At 36.6% G+C, this 16646-nt stretch overlaps 1 protein-coding gene across 1 annotated transcript in view; it reads right to left on the minus strand.

The window, feature by feature from the left end:
* Positions 1-1244: 1244 nt before the first annotated feature.
* The window catches only part of LOC140150566 (atrial natriuretic peptide receptor 1-like), a 49337-nt gene continuing 33935 nt past the window's right edge, over positions 1245-16646 (minus strand). The window contains exons 5-22 of the mRNA XM_072172604.1: positions 16092-16186; positions 14898-15036; positions 13741-13825; positions 13454-13562; positions 12711-12782; positions 12405-12482; positions 12054-12158; positions 11690-11761; positions 10971-11133; positions 10641-10790; positions 8554-8722; positions 7929-8078; positions 7414-7537; positions 6074-6142; positions 5156-5330; positions 2870-2968; positions 2176-2267; positions 1245-1912 (exon numbers count right to left, since the gene is read on the minus strand). Coding sequence (XP_072028705.1) covers positions 1850-1912; positions 2176-2267; positions 2870-2968; positions 5156-5330; positions 6074-6142; positions 7414-7537; positions 7929-8078; positions 8554-8722; positions 10641-10790; positions 10971-11133; positions 11690-11761; positions 12054-12158; positions 12405-12482; positions 12711-12782; positions 13454-13562; positions 13741-13825; positions 14898-15036; positions 16092-16186 — 2009 coding nt within the window. The 3' untranslated portion in view covers positions 1245-1849. The remainder of the gene's footprint in view (positions 1913-2175; positions 2268-2869; positions 2969-5155; positions 5331-6073; positions 6143-7413; positions 7538-7928; positions 8079-8553; positions 8723-10640; positions 10791-10970; positions 11134-11689; positions 11762-12053; positions 12159-12404; positions 12483-12710; positions 12783-13453; positions 13563-13740; positions 13826-14897; positions 15037-16091; positions 16187-16646) is intronic.

The raw sequence follows: 16646 nt of genomic DNA on the forward strand, positions 1-16646 counted from the left end.
ATGACAGCAATGGAAACAAATGTGCAAATGTTTGCATATGTTCGGCACTTTAGATTGGACAAATTGACACCAGTAGCACCGTTACTCTCCAAGATGTCAAATTTTTGATTACAATTCCTGGTTCAACAAGATCGTTTTCAATTGATTATGAGATGATTCGGTGGTTCGTCTGACCATAACACCACACCTGTACTCCAACCGTTGGATTAGAATAAGGCAATAAGATTGTTTGCAATAGTTGACCAAACATACGAGGTCCGCGTGAGAGTTTTAAATCTTTCTTTAATTCCTAAATAACTAGAGGTTCCTCCTGCAGTAAGTGAAGGAATATTGTAAGCTGCAGCCAAATCAGCAACACTTTCTATTTGAGGACCACATGTCGGACCAAAAAAAGCGTCAACGTTATGTTGATGATACATTTGTGATGCAATACCGGAAGAATCGACAACAAATCTCTCCCCGCAGTCCGGACTAGTTACTCTTGCTACCACTATTAAGTTCCACGAAGAATCTTTATCTGTGGATAAAGAACGACGAACAGTGTCAACTGGTCAATGCAGGCTTCATGATCTGTAAAAATACTCTAGCGGTTCCTCCCCAGTTTTGCGCAAGAAGCGGTATTGAACTGCACCATTTTAACCGGTATCGAGAAAAAATCGTGATATTGTATTTGTTTTTAGCGACAAAATCTAAAAGCTGATTTTCTCATGGCAAACCCACATCAAAATGATCACTAATTAACAGAGGATATATTTTGATAAATACTACTATACCAATGCTCTTCGGCGTATCTTGAAAGTCACACATTTGATTGGCAATTAAACTTTACATTATTCCCTAGTGTAACATTCTAATCATAGAAAATGTTAGTCTTTAACGTTTGGGGCTTATTAAGAAACGATGGGAGAAAGGGTAATTTACTTCATTACATGCGCGTAATGCGCGTATTTTAGGGTGGGATTTTGGTGCACAAGCTCCCTCCCCCTGGGTAAAAGCAGGGGGCGGCAAAAAAGAAGGGGCGGCGGAAGAAGAAGGGGCGGCAAAAAGAATTATCAAAGAAAAAAAGGGCGTAAAGATTATGAAAATGAAATTATGAAAAAAAAATTCAAACCATCAAAAACAAATTGGGGCACAATTTTCGGGTTGTTGATGAAGGGGGCAGCTAAATTTACTTTTTCTGTAGCCCCCGTGTAGGAGCGGCCACGGTACGCCACTGCAAATCCATGCTGGAAGCGCCATGCTGGAAAACACTCTGAAGCCATAATACACCACAAATATTAACGATCTGACATATAGTTTAGTTTCAAATCACTTCAATTATAATTTTACCTGATTGTGAACAATTACTCCTTATAATGCGCATTTTACTGTCATTCAGTCAAGGTGCATATGTGAATTGTGCAAAGTTGTGTGAGGTAGGTATTTACATGGCAATAACAATAAATAAATAAATTTTATAAAAATTAGTTAATTAATTAATTAATTAATCTGAAATAAATAGATAAATGAATATATTTGCAGATTTGATGATTGCAGCAAGAATCCCACTTGAATAAAAGATGAGACGTGTCCACGGCCAAAAATGTCTTCGTAAAATTGTCTTCGTTAGCATCGTTTTTTAACTTGTGGCTCCGATGGCCAGTATAGAAATATATTGGTTTGATCACCGATGATTATGCAATACTTTGTTGATCACCACTGATCAAATACTTATTTGTTGATCACCACTGATGACCAAATTATGTGACTGTTTGTACAAACATAATATAATAGTAAATCCGTTTGCATTATGAGCCTTCCCAAATTCGTAAGCCTTCCCAAACACATGTTCCAACTTATCCTAGTTCCATCAACAGTCAGATTGCGACGGTATTTGTTCCAACAACCAATAGGTCGTTTGCTTGCCCTTTCCCTGTAAAAAAAACACAGAAACACCGTGTTTTGAGTCAAAATCGCAACATTTTGCCCGCTTCGCGCGTATCGGCCCATTAAATAGCAAATTTCGTCTTCATTTTGATTTAAATATCTCGGTACACCGGAACAAAAATATGCTCGAACCCCTGTTGTTGTTGCTGATTTATAATAATGCTTTTGGTGTTATTGTAATTTATATTGTTGCTGTTATTGCTTTGGTTATTGTTATTATTGATATATTTATATAATGTGTTTATTTACCTTCATCTCTACCTCGCCTCGTAATTGCACCCGGAATTCGGTATAGTTATCTAATATTTCCTTTGTGTCAGAACTGATGTGAATTTTAAGAGCTGGAATGTAAATTATAAAATAGTCCAAGATATCAGTACATAAAATCATCATCATACACACTTTAAAAAAAAACTTTTTTAAACCGCTATTGACAGTTATTACTGTTTTCAAGTTCATATGATGCTACAGTGCCCTTTTCATCTCTCCGGAACTAAATGCGATTTTCATGCAGACCGATACAGTGTACTTTCTAGGCAAGGGGTTGTCCGGAAAAGATTGTGATTTTCAAATATGTTGCAACAGTGCATTTTACAGACCAGGTGTTCCCAGAAAGAAAAAGAAAAAACAAGTCGATTTTCAAACAAGCTGCTATAGCCTACAGTGTGTGTTTTTTTTAGACCAGGAACTCAATGCTCCTACAGAGTACATTTCAGACCACGGGCTCCCCCAAGCAGCAAAAAAATAAGATTTTGTGAAAATTGTGAAATAGAAAATGCAATGCAGTGGAATTACTTCTTAATACTCTTGTAAGCCAAAATAAAGGCCATAAGTTTTTAGTCCTTGAAGAATTTTGACTAAAGGAGGCATATTTATAATAAAAAAATATGATTAGGACGGTGGTATTGGCTACATAATAGACCAAATATTATTATTTGTTCACCTTCCCCATTAGATTCCATTCTTGATGCCGTATTAACAGTGTCACCGAACAAGCAATATCTGGGCATCTTCAACCCTACAACGCCAGCTACACATGAACCTAAGAAATAGAAAATAAAAATCATTGGTACTAACATAGGCATATTGATATAACTATGGTGTAATACGGTATGACCTAGTGCATTTCGAAAACACAACCTTCAGGATTCATGTAACAAAATTGTTTTGACATAATCAGGCCAAAGTTGACAATACTTTAATTGAGACATAGGCAAATACAAAACATAAGAAAATGGGTATCGTTTATCTCTTTTGGCAAACTTACCATTTTTCAGCCACTTTTGGACAATTGAGGCTGAACCCCCACCCCCGTTTCAAAAACAGATTGACGTTAATGGCTGCAACATAACTCAATTATTTACCATAGCAATCCTCCATACTACAATATATTACATGATATATCCACAGCGCATGCCTGCATCCCACGAGATGCAATGATGGCACCCTAAGGCAGCACACCACTAAATCATTCCGCATTTGGTGTAACCCTTCATAGTCCCGTTAAAAAATAGCACCTATGCGAAATATATCGGCGTCCCGAGGGAACCGAATTTGAGTGACTCTTGAATGTCACCAAAACGATAGAATAGGAGCTCAACATTACAAATCCGTTCAGAAAATGTTCCGAAACGAATGTGCATGGGCGATAGGCTCTCGGAACAATATCATGGCCGGAACCGGTAAGGAGGCGCTAGTGTCGGCTGAAATTCGGAATGGCGCTGTTCAGGGGTTCGTATCTCAAAAGTTAGTCTCAACTTGTGTCAAAAAACCTATTTCTAATTAAAATTTCATCTTTATTTAAGACATTGATGCGACTAAAATATGAAAAATGGTTTTACATGGGGTAGAAAAACAAAGTTACTTTCATGTATATCTACGTGTATTTCAATGGGACTTTATTTAGTGGTGTGCGCCCCTAAGTGATACCATATCCACGGTTTCGTTGGCCGGGCCAGCGAAACACCCGTGGCTACCGGGCGTTAAGGTTACATTGGCTAATTAATGGGTCTGAGTGGATCAGACATTGCACTGAGCAAATATTGACAGACATTACCTGGACTATTACAGATACATGATATTTTACCACCAGACATTGAGTTTTTATGTGCATTAAAATCGTAAGATCAGTTATCTTCCCCAGACACGACATGAATGTTAAAATATAGATAATATAGATGATAATGTCAAGAAAAAGTTGATGGCCTTGATTTCATGTTCATTTATATATAAATATATTGTTCCAATACGCACTCCACATAAATACATAAAGCTGTAATGTTATGACCTAATTTCCGTTATTTTGAACGTACTGAAATATCACTTGTTTGGTGTCAACCCTAATCCCTTCACTCATTTCCCAACCATCCACTTTCTACACCAGTCAATGCTGAATACTGCTTAGCGCTCATGAGCAACATTACATATTTCAACATTGTTCGAGCACCCAATGTGAGTAATAAGTAGAACATGCAAAAATACACGGGATATGCCCTCTGTTGGTCAACGTTACATTAAGGTTGCGCATTGCTTTAAAAAATAGGGGACGGGCTGTCGATAATATATGGTTAACCTTGCGAGCCATTATTGGAACTCCATTAGTTGCAAGTCCTCACTATAGGAGTTTCCGGCCTCAGCCCTGTTGGGCTTGCGACCTTGATGTTTTTTCTTTGTATCTTTTTTTTTTACCCCTTAATTTCTCTCATTCTTCAGGCCCTGCCCTCTATCGGGGGCAAATTTATAATTTAAGCTTGATCACTATTGTTTTTGAGCGCTATTTGTTTCTTTGTAGCCCTGCGGGGCAACCTTGAGCAATATTGTTTTTGAGCGCTATTGTTTTACGGCCAAAACCTTCCCAACCTTCCCAAGTTATATACATGAGATGCTGTCCTCCAGAGGAAGAGAGGATACTCGTGCATGATTCTAAACACGAGATGCTGAACAGTATCCCATGTATTTTTCCATGTTCAGCTACTCAAAGGTTAGAGGGTATGGGGGGGGGGGCTCATTTATATTACACTGATGAAAGCGTCCCAACACTTTTGGCGAGCAATGTGCGCTCCTAGGATGTCCAGCGGATGTACCAAAGGCAAGTACCATATCTCATTAGGACACGCTCGTACGTTCTCCCATGACAGGTTATCATGACTTCTTCTAGTAGAACTGTTTGCAATATCTGAGCAATATATCATATTTGCCAATTTGTTCCTAAAATGTATAGTGTTCTTACCCGAGTGTACTCCAGCCCTGAGTTTCAATTGCCTATCTGGTCTATGACGAATTCGGAAAGAAGCCACAGCGTGGAGAAGAGAGAGTGCCATGCCAGCTATCTCACGCGCATGCGTATTACCATTTCGCTCCGGTAAACCTGATACCACCATGTACGCGTCGCCTATTGTTTCAACCTGAAATTTAAAAATATGACAGAGTTTTAAAATTGTTCACAGATTTTATGTATTTCTTGTGAGCTTAAAATTTGCATGCAAAAACAGGATAAGAAAACGGATAAGACATTGTATTTTGTACATAGGAAATTCATAAATATTAAAAGACAAGAAACTTTGATTTGTATCTAATCACTCGACTTGTAAAGCTATACTACAGTCGATAGAATGATAACAACTATTATATTCGTACACTCTAAATTACAAGGATTTAAAATTAAATCCTTAAGACTGTAGTTAGGGACCAATCAATTTTAGATTTAAAATTAATCTTATAGATTTGAATTTTAAATCTTAAAGATTTAATTTTAAATCTTAAAGATTTAATTTTAAATCTTAAAGATTTAATTTTAAATCTTAAAGATTTAATTTTAAATCTAACACTTGATTGGTCCCTAATCACAGTCCCTTGGGATTTATTTTAAATCCTTGAAATTTAGAGTGTAGACTTATAAAAAGCATTTGACATCATTGGCTGCAACATACTTTATTTTATACAAAATTAATAAGAACATTGCTGAATATATGAAAATAAAAAAGATAGCAAGATGAAATAAATAATTACTTTGAAGGAATAGAGCAGCTAGTACAACAACATAACAGACACTGCGATATGGTACCAAGTTCACATTGTACGGTTTCCTGGACAGAGGACACATGGTGAGGAAGGCAAAACTGAGCATTGAAAGGAATCAAAATCGTACCTTGTAAACATCAAAGTTATCGATGATGCCGTCGAAACATGTATATAAATCGTTGAGTAACGCAACAACCTGATGATAGAAGTAAAATAATGCTACGATAATGTTAGTTATAGGAGAATATCGGGTCTAAATCAAAAAACTACTGTCAAATTCTCAAAATAAGTTGTCGAGAGAGACAAATATATTCTAGTCGTCTCTTATCCAATGTATTCCAATTAATTTTTATCTTCTAACGACTGTTTGTTGACGAAAAATCAATTTTATTTATATTTATATAACCCATTTTACATCAATAAACATTCGTTAAATGTTAAAAATGACTGGAAAATAGAATGGAAATAGGTTGAATAATCGACGTCGAATAAAAGTATCGAACTGGAATGTAAAGATTTGGAAATAATTTCGCATACAAACTTTATTCCATTAGACATGTTAGAACTGATTTGACTTAACAAAAGATAAACTGGGCTCAAAAAGAAACTTATAATTTTTCACAAGGTCATATCTTAAAATCCTGTCCATAAAAATGAACCAAAATTTAACACAAGATTACTTCAATACTCTACTCTTAACCCTGGTCAGTAACCAAACAGTTGTCCAACTGACACAACAGCAAAATGCAGTGACATGGAACAGTTTCCTAGTGAACCACATTCACAGCCCAATAATTGGCACCCAACACAAGAAATCCGAGAAATTGTGTGCAAAGCAGAAGCAGCCCCGTTCCACACTATTCCACTTACTCTTTGGAAATTATCATATATGTAAGGTCTTGTACGCATTCTCACAGATTTCTTGTGCTGGGTGCCAATTATTGGACTGTGAATGTTGTCCAGGAAGCTGTTCAATGTCAGTGCATTTTTTTGTTGTGTCAGTTGGATACTGACATGTGTTTAGAGTAGAGTATTGAAGTAATCCTGTGAGTAATTTTCTTTTTTGGCTTAGTGTACTTCCATCACGTATTTACTTAATCACAGATTTTTTTTTGCTGGGTGCCAATTATTCGCCTGTGAATGTGGTCCAGGAAGCTGTTTCGTGCCAGTGCATTTTACTATTGTGTCAGTTGGAGAACTGCTTGGTTACTGACATAGAGTATTGAAGTAATCCTGTGTGAAATTTTGGTTCATTTTTATGGACAGAATTTTAAGATATGACCTTGTGAAAAATTATAATTTTTTTTTAGCCCAGTTTACATCACATGCATATGTCGCAAATATACCTATTTCAAAATTACTATTAATGTTGAGAAAATAGTTTGTTCTTAATTAGGCAGATGTAGACATTCAAAACTCATGTCCGATGCGCACACTAAAATTTAACAAAAACGTTGTACCTCTTACCTGCATGGGTGTACTTTCTGCAGACAATGAGGTAAAACCGACAATATCACTGAAAAATATAGTTACACTATCAAAGGCCGTAGGATCCACAGCTTTGCCTCGTTTTAACTGGTCTGCAACAGATCTATTAAAGTAATACATGTATCCGTTAATCATTGGAAGCAATGTACTGTTCTAACGTTTCAAATTATAAATTGTCAATTGATTTCTTGTAAAAACAAACGAGTTGTAGCTTTTTATTAATTCTACTGAAATTACATGACGAGATGCCCGGGAGCGGGCAAAGATCAATAACTGTTACCTGCAATACTGCGTTGGCGGTTATAAAAATGGCAAACGTTGGCATTGATTTTATAGTAACATTATAAAATATATAATTACACCACTGATTTCTCGCCTTCTAAAATATACTCTACCCTTTGGATACCAACATCGGAGCGCATTGACTGGTTTATTTTTAAAACTTTAATAATTATAATAATTCAATAAGCTATGAATAGCTAATGTTATATTACTTGGGCAGAACTTCGTAAAGCAATGTTTCTGCTCTCTTTTTCTCCTCCAAAAAGGCGGATGTTCTTTCTTCTACCAATGATTCCAGATTAGTAGCATATTGCTCCATTCGTTGAAGCAAGTTATCTAAAATGTTACCACTTTTCTTTCCTCTGAAAGATAAAAATAAAAAATTAATACATCGACTTTTTTTATCGCTTACATGTACAACTGAGCGAGCGCCTTATTATACTTATAATGTATCAGCGAGAGCGAATTGTAAAAATCGGCAAGCTGAGTACCGGATATAGGCACTATCGATGATCCCGTGAGGCATGAACACAAACAAATTTATAGGAATACTTTAAAATGAATGATAAGTTTACAAATTGCTCATTCGGTATTTTTTTCATTATGAACGATTGACAAAAAGGAAGAAAACAATAGTAATATATATAAAATGAAGCTCCTTTGGATTGTTGCTGCAATTGTCCGTATGGACAGCTCACCATAATTTACCTTATCTTAGTTTGTTGGTTTTATCTATGACATGACCCAAAGTTGCCTCTTGTGTCAATTCATTTGAGCATTTTAGATACAAAAGTTGGTGCTCTAAATGCACAAAAACATATTCAGTCTTAAACTCACTTATTTAGTGCCTTTCCAGCTGAAAGAAGGGCCTTACTGTTTGGTCTCAATTCCGGGTTTTCGCTCCAACATCTCTTTATCATTTCTCTCACTTCATCTGAACACGCGTCGTCGGAGATTACCGGTCGGAATGGCGGAGAAGTTCCAGCTTTTAGCTTTTGAAGAATGTCTTAAAATAATAAAAGCATCATTAATGCCATTTTGTATACCAACGAAATATTTGAGTCCATTTTTGTCTGAGACATAAAAGTGATGTCCTGATGGCTTCTAAATGAAAACCAGTCTCATGATGTTAAGGGGGTACTACACCCATTGCATTTTTTTTTTGCATTTTTTGCATTTTGTGAAGAAATGAGAAAAGAAATTGGACAAAGTGGTATGCAAAATGAAGAGGCAAATCTTCTCGTTCAATTGGTGGCATCAGTATCAATGACGCGTACATGCTTCTAATGGTATAAGCCAAAAAGTGGTACATCACTGATGTTTTAAATTCCCTTCATTTTGGAAAGCTTACTATCAACGGATTTCGTTAAAATTTTGGATATGTGTTGCTAACACATTAGGGAAATAATGTTCATATGTAAAATGGGAATAAGTGGTCCCTGATTTCTTTTATGACTTCATGAACTTGGTGCTCCACAACTATCAAAAACGAACCGGTTAAAATGCTTCTATTTTCAATGTTGAGCTATATTTTGTATTTTGAACTTGCAACACTATGTCACTGAAACTTAATTAAGCCATAGGTAACAGGTTACCACAACCATACTACAGCAATGTTGAAAAAAATTGTATTTCTTGTCACCTATACCACCATATTGGGTAGTTTACCGTAAGCTTAATTTTTGTGATTTTGGTAACTATTTTATATTTATTTGCCCAATCCATCTCAACTAAGCAATCTAAATTGTACTCACCATTTACATCCCAAGGTATTTTAGTATATCCACCTCACACATTTCCATTATATATCCAGTAACAGACAAAATATCAAAATTGATGCCTCATTATGACATGTATGATATCACAGACTATCACATGTATTCAAAATTGATGCCTGAATTTGACCTGAACCAATTGACCTATAACCTGACCTTTGATGACCTTATAGCATTTTTTAATCTCTTTTCCTAATAACACATTATAGAAGATACATACATGGTGTAGTATTAAATTGTCTATGTGGAAGAGATTAGGCCTATTTAATTTATTCAGTGTTATAATCAGTGAGTACATTTCTATAGATAGTATAACAAAGGATTTAATGTATTCTATTCATGTATTCTACTTGGACATGTTTAATAGAATAAATTATGGTTTGTTATGAAACACACATCTCAGTTACCAGGATAAAAAAAAAAAAAAAATATATAGGGCTAAAATGATTTTCTAAAATGGTTTAAAACCACTTTGTATGTAGAGATATTTTATAAGTTCAGGACATGAGATGATGAACATATTTATATACTTCGTAAATTTGCAACAAAAAAAGAAGATGGGTACTGATGAAAATCAGGGTATTATATCGCCTTAACCAAATATATCACACAATATTCAATAACGGCTCCTTCTCACTGAATGGGCTTATTTTTAATAACCTTTATAGCTCAAATGATCCAATTGCTACCTTTGAGCATATATATATGGATCACGTGGAATTTAAGTATGTGACATTGGACAAAAATAGTCACGTTGCATGAACCGCGCGAGGCATAACTAAACGGTAAACGTAAACGCAGTGCGGGCGTGAGGCGAGAAAGTTTGTATCATAGATGCAAATCGCAACCTCTTTTGTACGGGGAGATTTTACACACAACTCTATGGAGAAATACAACGTATATACTCCGCGTATAAATCAAAGCACGTATGTGCTGCGCGTGTAAGTCAAATTTACACACCTTACCTTATTATAATGACCTCTAACAAACAAAAAGGATATAGACTTATTAAAAATATCTGGAATAGTTACTTTGGTATTACAAGCACAAAACAACATCACATTTTTTTAACCCTTACAATGAAAAAAGTACAAAATGATACTTATCAATAAATTTCTTATCTCACATTGTTGTTAACGAATTACCAACCTGAAACTTCCATATGGCTTTTCTCCTTTTCAAAAGGCCCACTTCTTAACACTATTTCTTGCATGATGATTCCTGCACTATAGATATCACCTTCTTTTGTTGGTTTCGCTTCCGGATTCGTGAGTAACTCAGGTGCCCGCCATAACAGTTCTTATGAAAATAAAGTGTTAGCAGTAAATTGTAAAATTATTATATGATTACCCATAACTTGATACGTAATTCATATCAGTAGGCAAGTAATATATTTCAAAAGCTCGTGTAAATAAATTGTTTCTAGAATTGTCACAATAAAAGACTTTTTCCATGAACGTTTACCAACATTGTACACACTTTTAAGTTCGGCTTGAATGTCACTTCCATCCTGTGCGCCTTCCATGAATCTATGAAGCCCAAAATCGGTGAGTTTTAGAACAAATCTGCTGTCGATGACACAGTTAGATGAACTGAACCGACCATGAACTCCAAGTACACTTCCGTGTAGGAAATGAAGACCCTGGTGTGAGAGCAAAAATAAGTATAGCACATGAGCATTATATAAGCGGAACGAATACATACACTCTGTCTCTTTGGGGTACCGTTCACATTTGGCTTTGTCCCTCATACTTTAAGGCTACGCTACGTTGCTGGGGCTTCGACTAATGAGTGCAAGGTTGCGGGTTCGAGACGCGGTGGTATCATATTGTGGTGATGTGCAGTTAGACAATAACCTTTTCCTCTGTCTTATGTGCATTTATATAAACTGGAAAGGTAACAACAGGCTCGTTGTGCATGAGGAGTGGTGACCTCTCCTTGCAATGGTGGAGTGTTCAAACGGCAAAATTGTCACCTTTGAAAAGCTCTCTTTCTTCATTCAAATTGGTATAACTTAGGGAAAGAAAATCCCATCGTGCCGAATTTTCTCATCGTGCCGTTTAGTATCTGTAGTATTGCTTTTGTTTTAAGTGAACGGATACTTTTTGTGCGCAGTAAATCTCATTTTTTTTCGTAGTGTAAGAAAAAAAAAAAAAAAAACTATTGCCTTTAACGTATTTGACGTAACGTAAACTTACCCTAAACATGTCAATCATAAGTGAGTTCTTGAACATAGTGTCCAGCTTCAAGGCATCATTTTCAAGAACATCCTGTAAAGTACAAGTTTGATATAAAATTGGATTGATTGAGCCCATATTTATTGGTCGAGCTATGAGTTTAAAAATAGTGGATGAGACGTAGTCGAGTGCAATATTTTAAAACTCATAGCGAGACCAATAAATATTGGGCGTAACGTATCCAACTTTATCATTATTTTGTTTCGGATCCAATATTTTCACACACTTGGACTCATCAAAACATAATAAAGAATAAAGTTTTATTAAACTGTGGTCTTTTTTGCTCATATTCTAAAGCGATGCATAATATATTCACTCAACATACCTGCAGACTACCTTTCGGACAATATTCCGTAACCACTGCTACGTTTGGTGCATCGACGCATGCGCCAACAAAACGCACAATGTTTGCATGTTCTAGTTGTCGTACCTGCAAAAGCATAAACTTCGGTTTAGTACGGCCAGTTTTGTCCTGAATGGGTGACCTGTTGCACGTCTGCGTCCACGCTTTTCAAACCTCCCACCATTTATAATTGAGTAATGCTTATGGTTATTCTACGGTTCACCTTTACAACTATCTGCGCAGTGATGTCATTCCAATTTTCAAACTCATTTTATTTATGATTTTGTATATATGCAATATTTCATTGTACAAATAATTACCCAAAATACTTACATCCCTTAATTCCATTAAGATTTCTCTTGAGAGGTCTACTTTTGTTTTGTTTACACGTTTTACCACAACAAGCCTATTCTGTAATGAAACAATAATTTTGAAAAGCACATTTAGATATTTCAATAAGACCGTAGTAGGACTGATATGTAGTAGGACTGATATGAACTACTTCAGATACAAGTATATTTTTTCTTCAAATATTTTAATATTCGTATTTAAAATAATAGGCAATTTATCGTGGCCCATTTGTTCAAAATGTTCGTCACTAAGGTGGGGCTGATAAGAACTTTATTTTTATAAGTTTACCTCATACGTCGCCAAGTTAGCAAATATTTGTCGCTCATCATCCTTGTCTATATCTGTTATTTGTAGCGAAGCCTGGTTTGATCAAAGCAAAATTTTTTGAAATATCGTTAACATGTATAGCGGGACAAGATTTCTATAAAACATACCCCTAGTGGGACTACAATCCAGGAAAAAAAGGTTGGCACACTTCTGCCCCTGGGGAGTGGGGAAGGGTGAGATATAGGGGTAGTCTGTTGTTCACACTGCATGTATGATGTATGTTTCACTCGCCTCTCCAATTTTGATAGGGCACGCATTTCAGTTGTTTAGTGCAAGTGTGCCAACTATTTTTTCCTGGATTGTAGTTTCCCCCGTGAGTTTGGGTGAAAGGCCGCTAATAAGACCAAGTGCATAAATACGACAATTATTGTACCAGAAGTGACTTTTGAAAATAAAAAAAATTCGTACCCCCTATGGAGACTAGAAGAGGTGAGTTTGATATCCCTAGCGGGACAAGAAGAGACGACGGTGAATTTGATGCTCCTTTGATGTACCGAGACTAGTGCTAGTCTCTCTTTTTTCGGGCCGAGCATGGGTACCCGGCGAGAATTCAAGTACCCACCCCGGGTGACAAGGTAACAACCATGCATGGTACGACAACCTCTTAAGGTGATGGCAAACACTGCCTGGCATGTCCCCATAATACTCGGGTAGGTAAGGCAAGTGGAACAATATACCTAATAGCATTAATCTGATTCGCTTACCAAAGACGGCCGAGAAGAACTGGTCGATTTTGTTACGCTATCAAATAATAAATCATCCCATTTAATTTTCCATAACATTCTTTGCAGTTCTGCATCAAGACGCATTTTTCTAAAATATTTATAAAATGTCAATCAATTATTTCAACGCTAAATAGAGTGACGATATAAACGATGTATTAGTTTATTAGTCATTACACACACTATCAGAACATCAATATAATAATCTGTTGTGGAATACCGATCAGTTAAAACTCCACAAGCCTTACTAACCAAAAACGATTTCTTACCGATATATCGGAATGCTGATAACAAGTGCCAAGAATACAACACAAGCTACGACTGTTATTGCAACGATACTAGGAGACAGGCCCTCTGTAAAACAAAGACAAAAGACAACATTACACAGACAAAGCAAAATTATACCTCTACGCTACTCAAATGTGGTACACTCACCGGAGCGCTTTCACCGGGTCAACCGGCGTCTTCAGCGGATGATATTGCTCTGAAGATTTGTTGTTGCTAGTGATGTTGTTGAGACACCTCCGATGACGTCACAGATGTAGATGACGTCAAACAAGAAGATGTTGTAGCGCCCTCTTGGTTCCGGGGATCAGTACGTTGTGCCAAACAGGGTCGTTGTCTAACTAACACTTTTTAGCGCTAATTTTGATTGCTTCCAAGACCCTACGACGGGCCCTACGAGGGAAGTCCTTAGACTCCCTCTCTATTACACTTTTACGTTTTCCCAGTAAATATGATGCCCTTTGTTCCTGTCAATTATGTTCCTTGATAGCTGACTTGGAACTGGCCGCTTTGGATTTATGTTCTGTTAGCTTCTTTTCGAGCTTGCACCCAGATTCACCAATGTATAGGGAGTCACCGTCTTTGCAAGGGATGCCGTACACAACACCAGATTGCTTTTCTTGTTCAGTTTTGTCCTATTGAGAGACCTTTTAAAAGCTGTGCTATCTTCGTCGCTGTCATTTTGTTCATCTACATATGATCCAATGCTGCCGACAAGAGGGCATGCCGAAGACATAGGACCCTTAAAAATAAAGAAAGCATACCTTAATGGGCCCATAAAAGCAAAGAAAAGAGACCTCAGGGGCCGTAAAAAGGGCCCCGTGCGTTCATTTTACCCCTGGCCCGTAATGCCTCTCGGCGCCACTGTACATATCTACATCTGTGACGTCATTGGAGGTGTCTCAATAACATCACTAGCAACATGATATGCTTTTTTTCCCCAATAACTGATTTTTTTAATGGATTTGTCAACGCGGCAAAGGCATTGTAGCATACATTCTGAAATTCCTTTGAATGTCATGACAGAGTAATTTTTAAACGTAAAGTACACGTGAGCCGTACGACGTTAGCCGTTAGGCGCTATCCGTGATGTGAAATCGCAATCTGTGAATTGTAAATGACATTTACTCAGTTTCAATACCTTGTAAACATGCGATGCTATTGGCATCAAACCCGCATTCAGGTGTGTCTGGTGGCGGTCCGTTAGCTGCACCAGGCCAGTCAATGTCCACGTTAGTTTTCTCAAGACTTAGTGAACGACCTCGGTAATTGTAGACCACCTGAAATAACCAGAATACTCATCAGGAATATGTATATGACGCTACATTTAATTATATGTATCACAAATTGAATTTTGAGGTTACGAATAAATAATAAACATAATGTGTTGGTTGTTCTGTCCTCTGGAGTACAATATCCCATTGAACAATGTTGTCCAGGCTATTCCGTACAGAAAAAAAACATGTAGAATTCTAAATATCAGGCTGTGGTGGCCAAGATGGGCCGCCGCCAATATATCCTGCATTTTCACGTTGACAGTGGTTTACTAGTGCACGTTTAACGTACACAAAACTTTATAATTCATTCCAAATTTGTAATCTGCCCTCCCTTATCCTTAGATATACGCCACTGGTACTGGTTTTGAATTATTGCTTTGTACTGACTAACGGTTGAAATACGGTTAGCCAAACCGGGGCCGTGCCACATCTGCTAAAAATGGCATGCTGTAAATAAATCTCCTCATACGATTGCTTTCCGAATGACACCAACATGTTTATTTTTAGTACTTTGGCACTCAAACATCATTGAAAAATCTTAATATTGATCATCATATAATAGTAATAATATTGGATGGCCTATTTTCTCGTATACCACACTCAAAACCGTCCAATATTATAAATATTTCATTGTTCAATTACGACCACAGAGCAACAGTAATATTACGACCTACTTTGCTTTAGAGGCAAATAAGTCATCATACCAAGCTAAATGATGTTTTCTCTTATTTTATTAATAAGATCTGCCGCCCTCGTTGTAGTGTCCACTTTAACTCAGTGTTATTGATAATTGAATCTTATTAATACTACGAGGGTCATTCAGAAAGTTCTGTCTCTACCATCATTACTTGAGTACTGTGAAACATTTATTTATGCTTTTTCCCGATATTTATGGATTTGCTATCCTACAGCAAATGAGAAAAGATTTGGAAATCGTAATATCTAAAATATGTCATGTATGTTGTTGTGGAAATGTCAGAAAGCAACCAATTAAGAAATACGACATATGAGGGCTGAGGCGGCACGTTTTGAATGACCCTCGTTTATTTGTTTCTCACCTCAAATTCGCCATTTTCAGTGTCAGTCATATCCCAGAGTGAGTAATCAGCATCACGCTCTCCGCCAGCGTTAATTGTAACTTCACCATATACACCTTCAAAATTAAATGTTAACGGCGAATTGTAGGAAGTAGAAATAATTTTATTGATATGAATTAGAGCATGAAATTAAATAGTGATTATTAAATTCTATAATTTCCGATGCAAGTATTAACAAGAAGTATGTTTTATTTCTATTATATCATCAACCACTTCACAAATTTACATTTCGCTGGTAAAATAAATAAGGACTTTAAATAACTGACTTGACGTGAATGAGAACGTGTCCTTTTTCAAAGCACTAAACACCAATCAATCAATTGTACTCTTTGCTATTTCCATTTGATTTAAACGTGGGTGGTTCCCTTTGATCAATTAACGTTATTTAAAAAACCCACAAACGCGCAGTAGCGCTACGCACCGGCATAAGCCCACAAGCCTCAGCACACTTAACAAGAATTCGCTGAACGTTGTAGCCTAAGACACACCATTAAAACCATTTAGAAACATTTAGCA

The sequence above is a fragment of the Amphiura filiformis genome, chromosome 1, assembly GCF_039555335.1.
Source record: "Amphiura filiformis chromosome 1, Afil_fr2py, whole genome shotgun sequence".
NCBI lineage: Eukaryota > Metazoa > Echinodermata > Ophiuroidea > Amphilepidida > Amphiuridae > Amphiura > Amphiura filiformis.